The sequence below is a fragment of the Chinchilla lanigera genome, unplaced genomic scaffold, assembly GCF_000276665.1.
Source record: "Chinchilla lanigera isolate Chin_1 unplaced genomic scaffold, ChiLan1.0 scaffold00004, whole genome shotgun sequence".
NCBI classification, from domain to species: domain Eukaryota; kingdom Metazoa; phylum Chordata; class Mammalia; order Rodentia; family Chinchillidae; genus Chinchilla; species Chinchilla lanigera.
Window position 1 is genome coordinate 16,650,657 of NW_004955405.1, and position 19,149 is coordinate 16,669,805.

The 19,149-nt window shown below is 35.8% G+C and overlaps 1 protein-coding gene across 1 annotated transcript in view; it reads left to right on the forward strand.

The window, feature by feature from the left end:
- The window catches only part of Nav3 (neuron navigator 3), a 784,611-nt gene that overhangs the window by 222,014 nt on the left and 543,448 nt on the right, over window positions 1-19,149 (forward strand). The window contains exon 2 of the mRNA XM_005374355.2: window positions 14,607-15,005. Coding sequence (XP_005374412.1) covers window positions 14,934-15,005 — 72 coding nt within the window. The 5' untranslated portion in view covers window positions 14,607-14,933. The remainder of the gene's footprint in view (window positions 1-14,606; window positions 15,006-19,149) is intronic.

Genomic DNA, 19,149 nt, shown 5'->3' on the forward strand with positions numbered 1-19,149 from the left:
ACTATATGTTTAGATTTTGACTAGAACTGAATTGAACTTATGGAAGAATTGTAAGGAGATCAACAACTTCCTAATGTGGAATACTACTCATAAGATGTTATACCTCTTCATTCAAATAGTATAGGTACTGTTCATATCTTTTAAATTAAAAAACCCTTTATTTCTAGTTTTATCATTAAGACCATCATATTCTTTGTTTCTCTTTCTACCAGGATTTGTTACAAAATTATATTTTCTTTCACTGTTTTTATTGGTATTTCTGGTTTAAAGATATATTTTGCTGGAGTACAGCATAAGATAACCTTGTTTATTCTTTTTTTATTTTAAAGAGAGTAGTTAAAAAAAAATAGCAAAATACCAACATCACAGACATGAAAAAAAGCAAGAACATTAAAAATGATACAGGGTTTCAAAACAAAGTGGTAAGAATTAACAGTGGTTGTTATTTTTACATATTTTTATTTTCAACAAAGTTGCGCAGATTACCAGATGTAAGAATGGAAGATTATTCAAACTATTAAAGGGAATAAAAAATTATTTAAAAAAATATTAGAGATCATACAGAGTTTCACTAGACAAGATAGTAGGAATTCACCAGTGGTTGTTCTTTTGCATATTGTTGTCTTCAAATCAGTTGTTGTCTTCAAATCAGTTGCTCAGATTACCAGATAGAAGCATGCAAAATTGGTCAAAATTTTAAAAATTTTAAGCATTAACTGTTGCTTTCAGTAAACCACCAGACATTAGCAGTATAGTTATCCCAGGTATCCTTCTGCATACACATGTATACATTTTGACTTCTTTCTTTCTTTTTATTCTTTCCCTCATTTCAGTTCTTCCTTCCTTTGAACAATTTCTTTCCTATTCACATTATCTATTGTATGTTTTGGGTTTTATTTACTTTTTCAGGTGCTTACACTAGGGAGACAGTATGATGTTTACACATGTGGGTCCAATTTATTTCATTTATGAGTATGGTCTCTAGTTGCATCCATTTACCTATAAAGAGTTTATCTTTTTTATACCTGAGTAATACTCCATTGTATAAAAATACCACATCTTTTTTATCCATTCCTCAGTTGATGGGCACCTGGGTTGTCTCCAAGATTTAGCCATGACAAATTGTGCTGCCATAAATATGGGTGCATATATATTGCTATGGTATGATGTCTTTATTTCTTCTTAGAAAATACCTAGAAGGGAAACAGCTGGGTTAAGTGAGATTTCTAATCATAGTTTTGTGAAGAATCTCCAAACTGATTTCCACAGTGGTTTCACCAATCAACACTCCCACCAGCAGTAGAAAAGGGTTTCTTTTGCCCCACAGCCTCTCCAGCATTTGGTATTCATTGGTTTCTTGATGATAGTCATTCTTTCTGGGATGAGATGGAATCTCAGTGTTATTTTAATTTGCATTTCTTAAATGTCCAATGATGTTGAACATTTTTTCGTATATGTATTTGCCATTAGTATTTCTTCATCTGAAAAAGAGTATTCATCTCAGATACCCATTTTTGGATTGGATCTTTGAATTTTGTGGGTCTGATTTTTAAAAATTCTTTATATGTTCTAGATAGAAGTCCTTTTTCTGAGGGGCAGTTGGCTAAATTTTTTTCCCAATTAGTGTGTTTTCTTTTTACTCTATTGGTGATTTCTTTGTTGCACAAAAACTTTTCAATAAGTTGAGATCCCAGTTGTTGATTCTTTGAAGTATTTCCCTTGCAGTTTGGTTTTTGTTCATGAACTCTCTGCTTACCTCTATGTCTTTAAGATTTTTACCTGCTTTCTCTTCTAGTAGATTTAGTTTTTCTGTTTTAATATTTAGATCTTTGAACCATTTTGACTTTAGTGTATAGTGATAGACATGGGTCTAGTTTTAGTCTTTGGTGTGTGGAAAGCACCATTTATTAAAAAGGTTATCTTTCTTCCAGTAAACATTTGGCCCCTTTGTCAATAATAGGGTGGCTGAGTGTGTGTGTAGTTGTGTCTGCATCTTCTAATCTGTTCCAGTGTTCTTCAGGTCTGTTTTTTTTTTTTTTTTTTTGCCAGCACCTTGTTGATTTTATTACAATAGCTTTGCAGTGTAATTTCAAGTCAGGGATTGTGATGCCTTCTGCCTTTACTTTGTTGCCCAGAATTGCTTTTGCTATTCTAGGCCTCTTCTGGTTCCAGATGAATTTTAGGAATGTTTTCTCTAGATCTGTGAGGTATATTTATGATATTTTAATTGGGATTCCATTGAATTTGTACCACAATTTTGGTAGTATGGCCATGTTTACAGTATTGGTTCTTCCTATCCATGAGCAAGGAATATCTTTCCATTTTCTGAAATCCTCTTCAATTTCTTTTCTCAGAGTACTGTAATTTTCACTGTATAGATCTTTTACTTCTTTTACTTCTTTTGTTAGAAAGATTCCTTAGTATTTCATTTTTTTAGATGCTATTATGAAAACTGTGGTTTTCTTAATTTCTGAGTATTTGTTGTATGTGTAGGAATAGAATAGGAATGCTATTGATTTTTAAATGTTTACTTTGTAGCTAGCTATGCTACTGAATTTGGTTATTAAATCTATAAGCCTTTCGGTGGAGTTTTTGGGGTCTTCTATGTAGGGTATCATGTCATCTGCAAATAATGATAACTTTGCTTCTTCTTTTTCTATCCTTATTCCTCTTATTTGTCTTTCTTGCCTAATTGCTCCAGCTAATATTTCCAGAACTATATTGAATCAAAGTGGTGACAGTAGACATTCTTTTCTTGTTCCTGATTTTAAAGTGAAAGCTTTTAATTTTTGACTATTTAGTATGATGTTAGCCATTAGTTTGTCATAGATGGCTTTGAACAGATTGAGGTAAAGACCTATTCCTATTTTATGTAGGGTTTTATTATTAATGAGTGTCAGACTTTATCAAAAGCTTTTTCTGCAGCAATTGTGATGATCATGTGATTTTGTCTTTGGCTTTACTGATGTGGAGTATTACATTAATTGATTTGTGTACATTGAACAATCCCTGCATTCCTTGGGTGAGTCCCACTTGGTCACGCATATAATCCTCTTGATGATTTGTTCCATTCTGTTTGCTAGTATTTTATTGAGAATTTTTTCATCTCTATTCATCAGGGTGATTGTCTTGTAGCTCTCTTTTTTGGTTGGGTCCTTCTCTGGTTTTCTATCAGGATAATACTTGCCTCCAGGAATGAGTTTGGGAGAATTCTTTCCCTTTCAATCTCATTAAAGACTTTGAGAAGAACTGGTGTTAAATCTTCTCTAAATTCCTTGTAGGATTCAGCTATAAATCCATCAGAACCTGGGCTTTTCTTCACTGGCAAGTTTTTTCTTACATTTTCAATTTTGCTTACTGATATTGAATTATTCAGGATTTTTATATGTTCTTCTTTCAGCTTTGGTAATTCATATGCATCTAGAAATCTATCTGTTTCCATCCAATGAGTCTAAGATTTTCTTTTTTTTCTTTTTTTTTTTGGTACTGGGGATTGAACTCAGGACCTTGTGCTTGCCAGGCTGTCGTTTGCACCACTGAGCTATCTCCCCAGCCCGAGAGTAAGATTTTCAAAGTAGATATTGATGATCTGAATTTCTACAAGATCTGTTATGATTTCACCCCTTGCATGTATTTCAGCTTTTTCTTTCCTTTTTTGATATGGTTGGCTAGAGTTTTATCTCTTTTATTTATTTTTTCAATGAACCAAGTCTTTGATTCATTAATTCTTTGTATAATTTTTAGTCTCCATTGTGTTAATTATTGCCCTGAGCTATATAATTTCCTACCTCTTCGGGCTTTGGGTTTGACTTGCTCTTCTTTTTCTGGAAGCTTGAGGAACAGCATAAGATTGTTTATTTGTGCTTGTACTGTTTTCCTGAGGTGGGAATTCACCACTGTAATTTTCCCTTTGAGAACTGCTTTCATGGCATCCTACAGGTTCATATAAATTGTATACTCATTTTTGTTTGATTGTAAATATTTTTAATTCCTTCTTTGATTTCATCTGTGGCCCATTGGTTGTTCAGGAGGGTGCTATTTAATTTCCATGTTTTTATGAAGTTTTTCTGATTTCTTTTGTTATTAATTTCCAATTGCATTGCACTATGGTCCAATATTATGCATGGGATAATTTCAATTCCTTTGCATTTACTTAAGCATGTTCTATGTGCTAGCATAGGGTCTATTTTAGAGAATATCCCATGTGCAGCCAAGAAGAATGTGTATTCTCATGCTGTTAGATGGAACACTCCGTAAAGGTCTACTAAATCAATTTGTTCACAAGTTTGTTTTAGTTCTGTTATTTCTTTGCTTATTTTTTGTTTAGTTGATATATGTCTCTGTGACAATTGGGTGTTGAAATCCCTGTTACAATTATGTTATTACTTATTTCATTTTTCATGTCTGTTAAAATTGTGTTATATAGTTGAGTGCTCCTGTATTTGGTGCATAGATGTTTATGATTGTTATCTCTCCCTCTAGAAGATTTCCTCTCACAAGTATGTAGTAACCTTGTTTACGCCTTTTGATTGTTCTTGGTTTGAAGTTCACATTGTCTCCAAGCAAATTAGCTACACCCACTTTTTTGTAGGTACCTGTCACATGGAGCATTGCTTTCCATCCTTTGATTTTCATTCTATGAATTTCCTTTTGATTTAAATGTGCTTCTTGTATACAGTATATTGTTGGATTTTGTTTCTTGATCTACTCTACAAGTTTGCTTCTTTTGATTGGTGAATTGAGACCATTTACATTGATAGTTGTAACTGGTATGTATTGGCTTATCTTTGTCATATTATTTTCCTGTTGTTGGTTCCTCCTTTTTCCCTCTGTTTAATTGCTTGCTCTGCTTAGTGGTTCCTTTCTGTTATTGTTCTTCAAGTTGCAGTCTTTTTTTTATCTCTTTCTAGAATATCTTTTAGTACTCTTTGTAGGATTGGTTTGGCATTCATGAATTTCTTCAGTTTTTCTTTACCATGGAAATATTTTATTTCTCCTTTAATTTTGAAGGATAGTTTTACAGGGCACATCAATCTGGGTTGGAAGTTGTTTTCTTTCAGGACCTGAAATACTTCACTCCAAGCTCTTCTTTTTTTTTTTTGTACTGGGAATCAAATTCAGGACCTTGAGCTTGCCAGGCAGGCACTTGTGCCACTGAGCTATATTCCTGGCCCCCCAAACTCTTCTTGACTTGATGGTTTGTGTTGAGAAATCTGCCATGATTCTGATGGACTTTCCTTTATAGGTGATCTACTTTTTTTCTCTAACAGCTTTTCATATTCTGATTTTTTGTAGAATTTCTGGGGTCTTGATCACTATTTGTCTGGGTGTGGATTTATTTCTGTTATGGCTAATTGGAGTTTTATATACTTCACTTATATACTTCACTGTGTGTCCAATTCTTTTTCCATGCTTGGGCAATTTTCTGCCATTACTTCTGCAAATAGTCTTTTTATGTCATTAGTATTGAGACCTGCTATTTCATTAACACCTATTCATCTTACATTGTTTTTCTTTGCTTTGTTTTGCAGCTGTTGAATTGCCATTTCTTGGTTTCTTGGTATTTTTAAGCCGTCCTTTCATGGTCATTAGTGGCAATGCTATCTTCAAAGTCTGAAAGTCTACCTTCAGCCTTGTTCAAGGGGTTTTACCAGCTCTTAATGGAAGTTTTAATTTCCTGGATATCTATCTGAATCTGTTTCATGCGTTCCAGTTCTTTCCTATATTGTTCATTCAAAGTTTCCATCAGTTTTCTATGTTCCTCTATTTTCTTTTCTATGTCTTCTTTAGATGTGCTGATCAATTCTTTCATTATTGTTGTCATTTCTTTTTTTACCTGAGAGATTATTTCTGATCTATTGTCTTCTGTGGCATGGTGGAGTTGTTTCTTTACTTCAATTGCTATCTTTCAGTAATTTCAGGTGTGTTACTTCCAAGCTGTTCTGTGTTGATGTCTCCTAGACTTGTACTGAGTAGAGTGGAGCTCTGAGATTGCATTTTGCTCCTTTGTTTTGTCATTTTTGAAGATCCAGAGGTTCCCTGGAGCTTAGCGTCACTCCCAGGATGATGTGGGAGTTGTAGGACAAGGATCTGAAGGTCCTCGGTGCTCAGTGTGGTGCTTTGATGGTGTATGGGAGTGGGGTACAATCACTGATGTTCCTGCAGTTGTCTGCGGCTCAATTTGGCTCCCATGCTGGGCTCCCAAAGCTGTCTGGGTTGCAGACCTGCTTCCACAAAAGAGCAGGAGTGGGTGAGTTTTGGTCACCAAAGCTCTGGAAACTGCCCAGGACCCAACCTGGTTCCCACGCGAGTGGGGCAGGCCTTAGTGTGCATCCACCTAGTCTGCTGAAGCTGTCTGAAGTTTAGCAAGGCTCCCACAAAGGTGTAGGGTGTTGGAGAGTGGCTCTGAAGGCCCCTGAGGTTGTTTGGGGCTCTGCCTGGATCCCAAGCTGGTGGGGGAGGGGTGGGAGTGGCTCACTGGTGTTTCCGAAGTGAATCTCAACCTTGCTTATTCTAAATAATTTGCTTATGGATTTTCTTGAACCCTACATACAATACATAATATTGAATACAAATAATTTTCTCTAATTTTTTTATTCTTGTGTTTCTTACTGATTTTATTTTTTAATATAAAAATAAGTACCTATAGTATAATAACTGGTAATATATTAGTAATATAGCATCTTTAATTTCTTCTTGATTTTAGGGCCTTATTTCATACATGTACTATACCTGTATTTCTACTGTATTTATAGCATTTGTAGAAATTAATGTGTTTTGAAATTTTGTGTAATTGATAATACTTTATATTTTTACTGGGTTTATTCCATTTTTAAAATTCTTTTTGTATTTAAAACATGAAGGGGTACTAATGTTTAAATAGCTTTATTTTTCTACTAGTCTTCTAATATTGTGAGAATGGTAGAGTACATTATTATATGTAACAACTGATCTGATATCCATATGGAGGAGGGGGAAATTCTGGCCCTACAGTTATCTTCTGCTAGAAAGTCCTCTTAACTCTTTCTTTTTGAGCTTTAACCTATGTCTTTGGTCTCTGTACTTTATGTTTCCTGACTCGTTCACAAATAAATGAAGCAATAATTCAATATCTGAATTTGAGGAATAAATTATGGCCATTTCATCTCGAATAGTTAAAATTCCAACAGAAATACATAATCATTTTTCTGGTTCATATCCATACTGCACAATATTTACATTCATTTAAGGAATTTGTACAAATCATATCTGTAACATTTTTATGTCCTTACCTTTCCCCTCTTTTCCCTCTCCAGATTTTTTTTTGTCTTTTTTTGACAGCATCTTACTGTCTAGTTCAGGCAGGCCTTGAGCTCACTTTGTAACCTAGGCTGCTCTTGAGCTCAAAGTCATCCTCCTGCCTCAGCCTTCCAAGTTCTTGGATTACAGGCATATGCCACCATGCCTGGCTTCTCCAGAAATTTTTAATGGTTTTTAGATCTTGAATTTGTTGCTTAGTCAACAGCATGATCAGAGAGATGGTTGATTCTTTCACATCTTTAAACTGAAATGGAGAAAACACAGCATGGAGAAAAATATGACTGTCATAGTTACTTTTCTCTTACTGCTGAGATAAAATACCTGACGCTCAAAATTAAGGAAGGAAAGGTTTATTTAGCTCACAGTCCATAATCAGCTGGCTCCATGGAAGGGTGGCTTGGCACAGGGGCAATACTTCAAGGCAGCAGAAGACAACAAAATTTGCAAGAACAAAACTGGGGAGAATAAGCTTCTTTTCCTCCCTTATATTGTAAGCGGGCTACCCTGCCCCTCCTCCAGGGCAGGTGTAGCACTCATGCCATCTCTGTGCCCTCTTCTTGCACAGGCTCAGGATGTTTACAAAATAAGGACCCTAGGTCCCTGCTGAGTCACTGAGTTAAACTTCTAAACTTCTCAAATTGACACATTGTATCAACCATTGCAGTGACATAAAATGAACTTCATTTTTTTAAATTATAAACTTGAAAAGTTCACAAAGCCTGAATGAGGACAGTTTTCATGATCAATAAAAGTGCCAGTTTTGAACTGAGCTTTACTTTGCTCCACTGTGTGAAATGGGATGTATGAACACAATCATCCCTTCTATATACCAATAAAAAGCAATGAAATACAGCTATGTAACAGTAGCATGTACAGATCTTCCAGAAGGCATGTTGAAATAATGAGAAAAGACGAAATACATGACTAGATTGCATGATTCCACACACATGAAATTTCAAGAATAGGGAGGATAAATCTCCGTGGATAAACCTCAGGGTAGTCGTCACCTTTATGGCAGTGATGTAAGGTTTGTGAGGGAGTTTTCTGGAGTTTGAAAAATGTTGTGTCTTGACATATATGGTGGTTAACTCAGCCTGTATAAAGAGACTGTATAAATTTTTGCACTTTATTATATGCAAGCAACATCTCAAAAAAAAAGAGCATAAAAAAAAACTGAAGAACTTCAGAAGGGACCCAGGGCCTTTCTAAACTATCAATATAAACTTGGTAGGATGAAACAATTATATATGGCACCTTGTCAGCTCCACAGGAAATTATTTGTGTAAGTGAGTACACTACTAGCATATTAATGTATCAGGGAATAACTGATGAGTTTTAATGAAACAGAATGACTAGGTCTGTATTTTCAGATGCAATTTTGGAAATAGTACAAAGGATAGTTTGGATCCTTCTAGAAGGTTGTCCTTGGTGCCTTTATCTATCTACATAACCTCTCCACAGATTCTTCTCTTCAGAGCAATGATTCCCACATCTAGGTCCTTATTCAAAATTTATCTTTCTTTTAAAAAACTTCTTAGAATTGCAATTGTAATTAATTACTTCTGTACTGAAGGGTGCAAATTTGGGTTATATTGTTATGTTTTTTGTTTAATTTTCATATTGTATAAATTTTATCATTTCTGTAAATTATGAAACAAGTTTCAATTCAAAACTTGCATAATATTCACTTCAGTATATTTATAAACACATCTTTACCTAGACTAGTGCCCCTTATTACCACATTTCTATTTTTCACTGTTTCTTTTTCTCCCTTTCTTTCCTTTTCTTCTCTCTGTCTCTATCTCTCTCTCTTTCTCTGTTTTTCCCCTTTTCTGTCTTTTTCAATTTCTTTTTTCTTTCCCTTTCTTCTTTCTTTTCCTGTTAGTCATTCACTAGGATCTTCTCTTTTATTTTTACAGTATGGTAGATGGAACTCAAGCCTTTCACCCTGAGTTTTAGCTCACACTGAGCTACAGTTCTAGCCATTTCTGTTTGTTTTTAATTTTTATTTTTGAGACAGGGTCTCACTAAGTTGCTTAACTGCCCTTGAATTTGCAGTCTACTTGTCTCAGTCCACCTGGTAGCTGGGATTACAGGCGTGTGCTATGATGCCTGGCTCACCTTGGTCTTTGTAGGTGAGGTGGGAAAGGCAGAAGATGTACTCAGGCCTTACTTTTGTAAAATGGCTTATTCACCGTAGGTCTCAGGGACTCCTATGGTTATTGGTGTGAGATGTTGGAATATTGTACTCCTCCTGAACTCACCCTGCTCCCTGGGTAGTGGCTTCTCCTGGAATTAAACATTCCAAGTCTCAGTGTCTCTTCCCCGGGAGTCCCAACAACTTACTCCAGCAGGAGAATCATTAGCTTGCAAATTATTCTTTTGATTTATATCTCTTTTATTAAATGAACTTAATAAAACATTTTTCCCTCAAACTCTGTATCTTATCTCTGAGATTTCATGTCTTTGATCTAAGATCAGACAGACCCACAATTTACTTCTTAATTATACTACTCTGCCCTGCAACCACAGGCCACTTCACCCTGCCCTAGGCACTAAATCTCCTGGACTGCAGGGAATCACCCTGACAGGGTCCTCATGGTACCCTGTCAGAGGCTGAGCTGGGCAGCCATATGTAACTCAATCAGTCAACAAAATGATCATCAAATATCTTTCCAAAAACTCACTTTAAAAATATTTTTTTATGCTTACTATGAGTGAGAGAATCCCGGGTGAGTCTGAGCACTGTGGAAAGATACTTTTCTTTTTCTTTCACTTGTCATGCTAGGAATTAAAACCAAAGCCTTCACACTGAGCTATATCCCAGTCCCATTTTATTTTCTAATTTTGAGAATGATCTCCCTAAGTCACGGAGTTGCTCGGGCTGGACTTGAACTTTCCATTCTCCTGTCGGCCTCTAGAGCACTGGGGTCACAGGCATGTGCCCCATGCCCTGCTCGAGAAAGTCTTTTAAAATGTAGAAGGGGGCTGGGGATTTAGCTCAGCTGCATAGTGCTTGCCTGGCAAGCGCGAGGTCATGAGTTTGATTCCCGGTACTGGAAAAAAAGAAAACAAAACAAAAAATGTAGAAGCAGAATTACTCTACTTACTCTTAAAGTGATGGGATTTTGCTATCAATTTCAACCACTGCATCATCTTAAATAAGAGTGATGGAGAATTAATATGACATATTAACAGTTACCTTCATATGAATGAGCAGCTTTTCAAAATCTTCTTCATGTGCATAATTATACTTTTTAAAGCTGCTTTACAGTTTTATCTAATTCTTTTCCACAGAAGAAAGAATGTCATATTTGATTTGTGATTTAAGATGAACTAAAATCTATTCAAATTAATACTTATGTGCACAATCAATTTATTAATTCCACATGATTGCCCTTTATTGTCAGTGTTAACTCATTGGTGTTCTCAGGCTTTGAAATTGATAATGTTGAAAAGCGCGAGGCACTCTTCTCAGTTGCATATAACTCCCCCCTGACCTGCAGGCTCTCAAAGGACTAGGGCTGGGATTTAAAATTTGACCATTGTGGACCTGTACTTTGCTAAACACAATTAGGCACTAAATACTCTATGGCTTCTATATGCCCTTTAGCACTGAAGAATGATATTAGATGAGGTGGATAAACTTGAATAATTTGAGTACTAATGATATTTTGAAAAAATATTGTGCATATTATCATAAAGAAAGGCATGTGAAAGGTATGGTCAATAATTTGTAATATCTCACTATTTACTACTCTAAAGAGTATGGAAAGTCTATGGGAAACTAGGATATAAGTGCTTTTTGCAACATTTGAAAAACTCTATCATTGGCAAGTATAACATTGTGCTCAGGCAAAACTGTGCCATAATCAAATGGTTAGTCTGCAAATTTAAAAAGGAGTAGTGCCTGCTAAAAAGTGAGGTTCATCAGTTAAACTTACGTACAAATATTTTTGTACATTGTCATTTCTTTTTTTTTTACTGATTTTCATATGTCTTACGCATATACATATTTTAAATACTTTTCCCTCCTCATAGATTCCACTCATATTTTCTCATGGGTAGAGTTTAATGAATAAAAATGCTGATTTTGATTGTGCTCAATCATTGTTTAATGTTCAGGGCTATTGTACTCTGGTGCAAGACATCTTTTCCAACTCTCACATCACACAGGCATTCTCCCAGAAGTTTACTGTTCTTTCACATGCAGGTCTCTAATCCTCTGGAGACTGATTATTGGTGTGAAGTACTTTAACTGTTCATCCCTGTGGATATCCAGCACTCATGGAAAAGACTTTCCCTATGGCTTTGTAATTCCACTTTGGTTATAAGTCAAGTGGTCCATTTTTGTAGGGATTTCTATGTTCTACGGGCTTGTATGTCTATCACTGCATCAGTTATATGCCATTTATTTACTGCTGATTTCAAATATGGCTTAAAGTTTGGCAGAGCATGTAGCAATTTGTTATTCTTTATTGGTGTCTTGTATTAGATTGGCCTTTGACTTTATTTATTTATTTTTTTGTCTTTTTGAGACAGGGTCTCCCTATGCAGTTCAGGCTGGTCTTGAACTCACTTTGTAGCCTAGGCTGGCCTCAAACTTGCAATGATCCTCCTGCCTGAGCATCCCAAGTGCTGGGGTTACAGGCATGTGTCACCACTCCTGGTTTGGCCTTTGACATTTATGTATATTACATTTTAGACATTTTTTCTCAAGTTATAAATGAAAACTTGAGGGTTATCGGCAGTGCACTAAGTTTTTGGGTTTTTCTCCGGTACCAGGAACCGAACTCACGACCTTGAGCTTGCCAGGCAGGCGCTTTTGCCGCTGAGCTAAATCCCCAGCCCCGGCAGTGCACTAAGTTTATAAATACTTTAGGCAAGAGTTGCCATCTCTAAAGCATTCAGTTTTCTAATTTGTGAACAGTCCTCTCCTCATTTTCCTTTGGTGCTGTTTTACTGTTTCATCATATTATTACTAACTCTTGTCGTATTTATTCCCGGGTATTTTCTATTTTTTACACCACTATAAATTGTATCCTTTTAAATTTGCATTTTCTATGTGTTTGTAGCTTGGGCACACAGAGGATTTTTTCTACAGTGACTTTATGTCCAGTAAAGCCTTGCTGACCTCGTTCATTAATGCTAGCCATTTATTTTTGGATTCTTTACTATCTTCTATGCAGATCATCACAACGTTTACAAATAGTAAATTTTATATATGCCTTTCTACTGCTTGCTGCCTCTAGTCATCTCTCTCCCCTCCTTTCCATAACCTCATATTTTGTTGTCTCAATGCACGGCTAGGACTTGAAATACAAGGTGGGATAGAATGAACGGTCAGCCGATATTCATGTGTTGTCGGTGATCATACGGAAAGTGTTTTTACTTTTCACCGGTATGCACGATGCTTTCTTTTTGTGAATATGCTTTTTCAGATCAAGGGACATTATGGAAATATCTTCTTTTATTCTTCATTTGCCAACAAATCATTTTTGGTCATCAGTCAATGCATAATTTATCAAATCATATTTCTGCACCATTTGAGATGAGCCTATCATTTTTCTTCCTTATTTCGTTTATGTGGTGAATTATCCAGATTTACTTTCAAATCTTAAACCAATCTTTTATTCCTGGAGTAAAATCAACTTGGAATTGATGTATTATTCATTTTTACATCACTGGATTCTGTTTGCTAATGTTTGTTTGGGATTTTTCATCTATATCCACTAGTGAGATAAGTCTGTAATTTTCTTTTAAAGCTTGAAGTACTTAGCAAATATTTTTGTTTGTTTTACAAACTCTTTTACTTCTTTTGTTCAATGTGGTTCTATCACGAGTATGCTATCTTAAGTAAGGATTTCACTTGTATGCTCGTACACCCTTAAATCATGCATCTCAGACTCAGTTACCAGTTCTATCAACTCTACCTTTTAAATAATGTTTTGGTTTTATGACGCCTCAGTCTTATCAGCTCTGCTGCTAGTTCAGGATGCTATTGTCTATGCCTTCACTTGCTCAGAAATGCTGACTAGGTTCCTCTGTCACATGCTTGGATCTTTCTGATTTTCCATATTGCTGTTTAGATGAACTTTTAAAATCACAAACCCATTTATGCTGCATGCCTTCTTAAAAGTCTTCAGTGGCTCTTCCTTGGAATTCTTTCAGTTCCCCAAGTTGGCCATGTTCTCTCTCATGTCAAAGCTCTTGCCCATGTTGTTTACTGTGGTGGTAACATTCACGACTACATACAGCTCAAATATCTGCATGGCAGAGCAGAGCGATTGAAAAACAAGCGTGCGCTGGCAAACGGGTGCCAGGCATGAAACAGCATATGGGGAGGTGTTAACAGCCATTTGGAAGCTGATGTTTCGAAGTGTGGCTGTCTACGTTATCATTTATTTTATGCCTGAGTTGGCATGTGTTGTGGGGATCTGGTGGTGAGTTTCTAAATGGAACAATCTGTGACGGACCCTTGCACTTATGAGCAGCGTGCACAGGGTAGCCTCATTTGAAGGATGTAACCAGTGAGGTGAAGAATTTTTGAAGGACGTTTATTTTGGGTAGAGTGATGCTTGAAGAACTATCATATAAAAGAGAAATGAAACCTATTCTGTGTGCATTGATATCTGTAAAGGTTATAAATTATAACAAGTAACAGAAGTGCAGAATTGCAGGCTTTATCTTCAAATTCAGAAGATCTTAAAACTAGAACTGCCTCAATAGGAGAAGGACAGCCTTCTGAGGCCATGTTTCCTCTTGTTCGGCATATCCAGGTTGTGACTGGTCAATTATTGAAAGGGAATTTTCACACTGGGGCATTAGTTCTAAAGTATGGCCTCTATGGGAGGAATGCAAGCATCTGCATTTGGGAAGGCACTTAGGTGAGTCTAGTACGCAGAGAGGTTGCCAGGCCTGCAGAAATAATGATCAAAATTCTAATTATAATTCTGTTAATAATTAGGTAGTTGACTTGCAAAAATTTACACACCTCAGTTTTCTTTTCTTAAAACAATAAGTTAGTGAAGATAACAGTGGAATGCATGGATTTGATAGGTGTGTGAATGCCTTGCTAATGTGTGACAGATCCTTATTTTCATACACTGTTTTGGTTATGCATAAAATTGCTATTTTAAATGCTGTATGGTAAAAAATTATTCCTTTCAATTCTACCATTTTTAATTCAAATACTCACATCTAAAATTAGTGTCTAATTTGAAATTTCAGATGGGAATTTATTTTACTCATTGTACTATATTGTATGAAGGGTATAACTATGTGCTTATTTTTTGTTTTAATCACAGGTTTACAGGAACTCTGTAAATTTTTCTATTAAAATGGGAAATCGTGAAGAAAGAAAAAGATAGCAGTTGGATTTAACATTCCTGGATGAAAATTTCACTTTTGAGAAGTCAACGATATGCTGATTTGGAAGGTCCTGGGAGGAAATTGCAAACTTTATTTTTTTCATTCAATCAATGGATTTTTTGATCATTACTTGGAGTCGATGAAGTTCTGAGATAGTGTGTGATGGGAAATGTGGTATGCCGCTGTTTTCCTGTGATTGCATCTTGGATTAGTTTGCTGCTTTTCTGAAGAGATTGCATTTTGAAGGGCAAGAACCTAATGTGATGGATTTATCTTCAGAAATGAACAGACATGGGAAGAATCTAGTGAGTCACAAGCTAGAAGACCAGAAGAAGGTAATGCAAATAAATTTCTTTATGTTTAGTCCTTTTTGCTTATGCTTAAAAAGAATTTTATAAATTAAAAACGAAAGTGCTTTATGATAAGAAACTATTTCGCAGAAGTAATTCTTGCTATATAGTCAAGCGTTGTTATGGGTCTCGATTTTATTATCAGTCGGTGATTTTGTTTCTAGAGTCCTGATTTATGCATTCAATGGATTAGCAAGGATTGTTACACTGTGTTCTGTCACTTTTGAATTGTGCTGGAGACCTGCTTACCTGACTGACCTAACCTGAGGGGTTCTCTGAGACCCCGAAGAGGCATGAGTCACAGGCATCGCTGAGGGTTTGGAGCATGTTAGAGTTCTCGTAAAAGGAGCACACTGTCCTTACCAACAAGAGAAGGCGTACATGGCATTTAAAATTCCCCAGTGCTACTGGTGCCTATCAGCTGTGCCTTCTCACTTTTACAGCTGACTTGGAAAGTGAGGCCACTGTGAGCTTTGGTTTAACTTTTCCTATGCAGTGTCAAAGGGACTAATAGGAAATTTGAAGCAAAGGGTGTGCTACCATTTTTGAAAAAGTGAATTTCAAGAGTTTCAGAATAAGGAGCTAGGAATTGAATACTGAGGTTTGTACTTAAAAACCTCATTTTCCTACCTTTTCAGAAACTCTTACTACTAAGCCACTGCTCTGTAGTGAGAGCTATCTAGAGAGCACTTATCAGAAGAGTTAGAGATGGTGCTCAGGAGAGAAAACCTTACTCTTAATGAAATCCATTATCTTCTGGGATGTTCTCATTGACTCGGCTACTACAGAAGTGTATGGGGACCCTGTGGGTAGAGTACGAAAGCAGGGAATAGGGAAATATCAAAAGGAAAATTTAAGTAGCCTTGAATTGAGGGGCATGATCCAAGTTTGTTTTTACAGCCACCTTAGAAACTTTAATATTTACTTTTAACATCCCCTAAGATGCAAGCTCCTTGAAAGTTTGGAAATAAATTTAAAAGATGATATGCTGATTCAATAATTTATCATTTTTATTTGGCTACTTTGGTCACTGTTATAAGGATGAGGCTTTACTACTAAGGGAGGAGGCATGGGTGGATAATTTATGCTCAGGGTGGTTCATCCACTTAGTTACCCACAGTATAAGTAAATCTCAGAAAATACTACTGTAAAATACAAGGTGCTTGAGGCCAGTTTTCACTTCAATGTGGATATAAATTTTTGCACATTTCTGCATAAACAAGTACATTACTGCGAATGTTTGGTGTTATGCGTGACCAGATTTTTTTTTTTTTTCTGGCAGTAAGGTGCTAAGTCAAAAGAGAGAGTGAGATAAATTTCAGTTTAAAAGCATGCTCTGCCATTTCTTAACTGTTAGACCAGCATTTGATAATTTTTCTGTACATTTTTTGAACATCCTTAACTCTCACGGTGATTTGCCTACTCTATTGCATGAGTGAAGAGAAAGGTGGGGAGATAGGTAAACAACTAATATTTTGAGGGCTAAAATTTGTTTAGAAACCCCACTTCGCTAGCATGAAAGACAAGCACCTCTCTGTGGGTGCTATCTTTTCATTTCCTGAGTAAGACCTTTTCTGTCAATACACAGGGCTTGCAAACTGAAGAATGAAGTGAATTCTTAAAGTCACCCCCTACATTTTGTGCAGAACGTTAAGTAGTGGTCTGTAGTGATGCATGGTTTCACAAAGGCCAATTCACAATGGACTGCTTGCATCATTAACAATATACTAGCAGTAATGGAGTTTAGAAAAATCGTGGAGAGCTGTAATTCTGTGAGCAAATTAAAAATACCAGTTTAGGACAAGAGGATTTCCCTTTCACTGTAGCCTTACTATCTAGTTGGTGGGGAGATAGAGGAGGAGTGATTTTCAAGGACAAATACCAACAGTGAAAATAAGTTTCTAATGGTCTCTAAAGTCCTCATTGAGGTGGGCTTTCTTAGAGCAGCATTAGTATGTAAGATCTGTAAATAGTCACGCAGTCTCTCACTCACCAGTACACACACGTACACACCCACACCACACGGAAGAAGGGGAGATACAGTTAAAGTTTGCCAAGTGTTATAAAGGTCATCTCATCTCTATGATATTATTGTGATTTTAAATTAAGGGGAAAAATGAAATGTCACATTATACATCTTTGTAAACGAAGGTCTGGCCCGAGACATGATACCACATAGCTTCTAGTGGAGATCATAAAATTGTTCCTGTAATTACTTTTAGTGTTTATAGGCCATCATGATGAATGAATTGAACGGGCACAGAGGCCACACTGGGAGAATATTCTAACTTATGCCTTCATCCAGAGGTGAAGATACGAATGAAAAATGCGTCTCATTTTCACAGTGTTGAACCCATGTTAGACATCCATAGCAAGGTTCATTGCACTAGGTTGGGTACAGGTACCTCTTCCAGTCACTACAAAACAGATAACTTTTTGAGTCTGCAAACCATCAATGGGCTTTTGCTTTTAACTTCAAATTGTGTGGATTTGTGCTTATAATGTGCTATTTACTTTTAAATAGGAACTCTCAGGATACTGAGTATTCGGGTTTAAATGTGTTCTACTGAGTTGAGTAGGTGAATGTCAGGGAAGATGTCATTTATGAAGCACATACCATATACAAGGAACATGCTTATCGCTTTGAACTTATTAATAAAATATCTTCCTACAAACATAAAACATGCTTTTGCCTCATTAGAAGTCTTGGTCCTGTAAAAATAATTATCAAGAACATACATATAAAACTGAAGCACTCAAAACTGTGTGACCTTTTTCTTAAGTAATTCTTCATCAGCTTACTAAATCTGAACAGAGAAAAAATACCTAAAAGTTATAAAATATTATCCATAAGTCCTGTCTAAAATGCTCTTAATTATGGATAAACCAGAGATATGGAGCTTATTAGGAGTTAAAGAAGAATACTTCTAAAGATCTTATAGAAGTTGAACAAGTTAAATTCTTCTAGGAATCTCCATTTGGATTAGTGTAGGGCTAGGGGAAATTCACTTACCTTCTTGTTTCCAGTGATTTTTATCAGTGGAATCTTCAGCTCAGATTAACTCATAATTCTGCGCTTCACATTTCGTTTTGGGATATCCCAGGTGAGAAACTTTCAGGTCATCTCAAACTCCTGAATGCCCATAATATGGTGTTTTAGTTTGATGACTTTACCCTTTCAACATTGTTTGCCTGTTGATGCCAGGGCTGGTGCTATATTGCTTTCCATTAATTTTATTTGCTGCATGGGACTCTTCCCAACATCCTGGAAACAGTGGAGGCCCAATAGGTACAAATGCCACTACAATAAATTAGTGGTGACCTTGAACTGAAAGGCAGAGCATAGTAGATTCTACTTTCAATCAAACTGCAACAGTTTGCAATTTGGACAATCTTAGGACACTATTTTATTGCTCCAGGTGTATTTTACATATTAAATGAAAGTATTTTTCATAGTCAACAACATACTAGGCTACATTAAAAAGGTAGCAGGATGTACATTTCAAAATCATGATGATGAATTGCAATAAATAATCATTGACCAATAATAATCTTTTGGTCTGTTCTCTAAACCAGAAAGTGATGTGGAATATTGAAACATATATTCAAGGTAGAGGTATTTTTTTTTATGGAAATTTTTAAGACTAATATTATCTCAGTTCTAATTTCTTAAAGTTGAATCATTTGCACATGCAGCCAACATTGTTTTTACTCTGTTAAAAGCTCAAAGTAAATTCCAATATATCATATCTTTGTAAAAGATGGTAATAATTATAGAAGTAATAGTAATCATGAGTATAGTGAATGAAAATTTTTGAGATGTGTAGAACCATGTAAAAAGGAAATTATTATTTTCATTTTTAGAAGGAGTAAATGCTGACTTAGAAAAAGCCAATAATATTAAAGGCTACCACTATGATACACTGGACTTAAAATGGTGTTTAGAGAAAGTCTCACCTGCAAGAAACAACGAATGCTTCATTAGCATCTATGCATATAAGCCCATTTTGGTTTTTCTCTTTCAATTGACATAAAACAGAGATGGAAGCCAGACTTACATACCTACGTAGGATTGCCAGGTTGCTCTAATCATTTTAATTAAAAACTTACTGACTTCTGATTGTCAGTG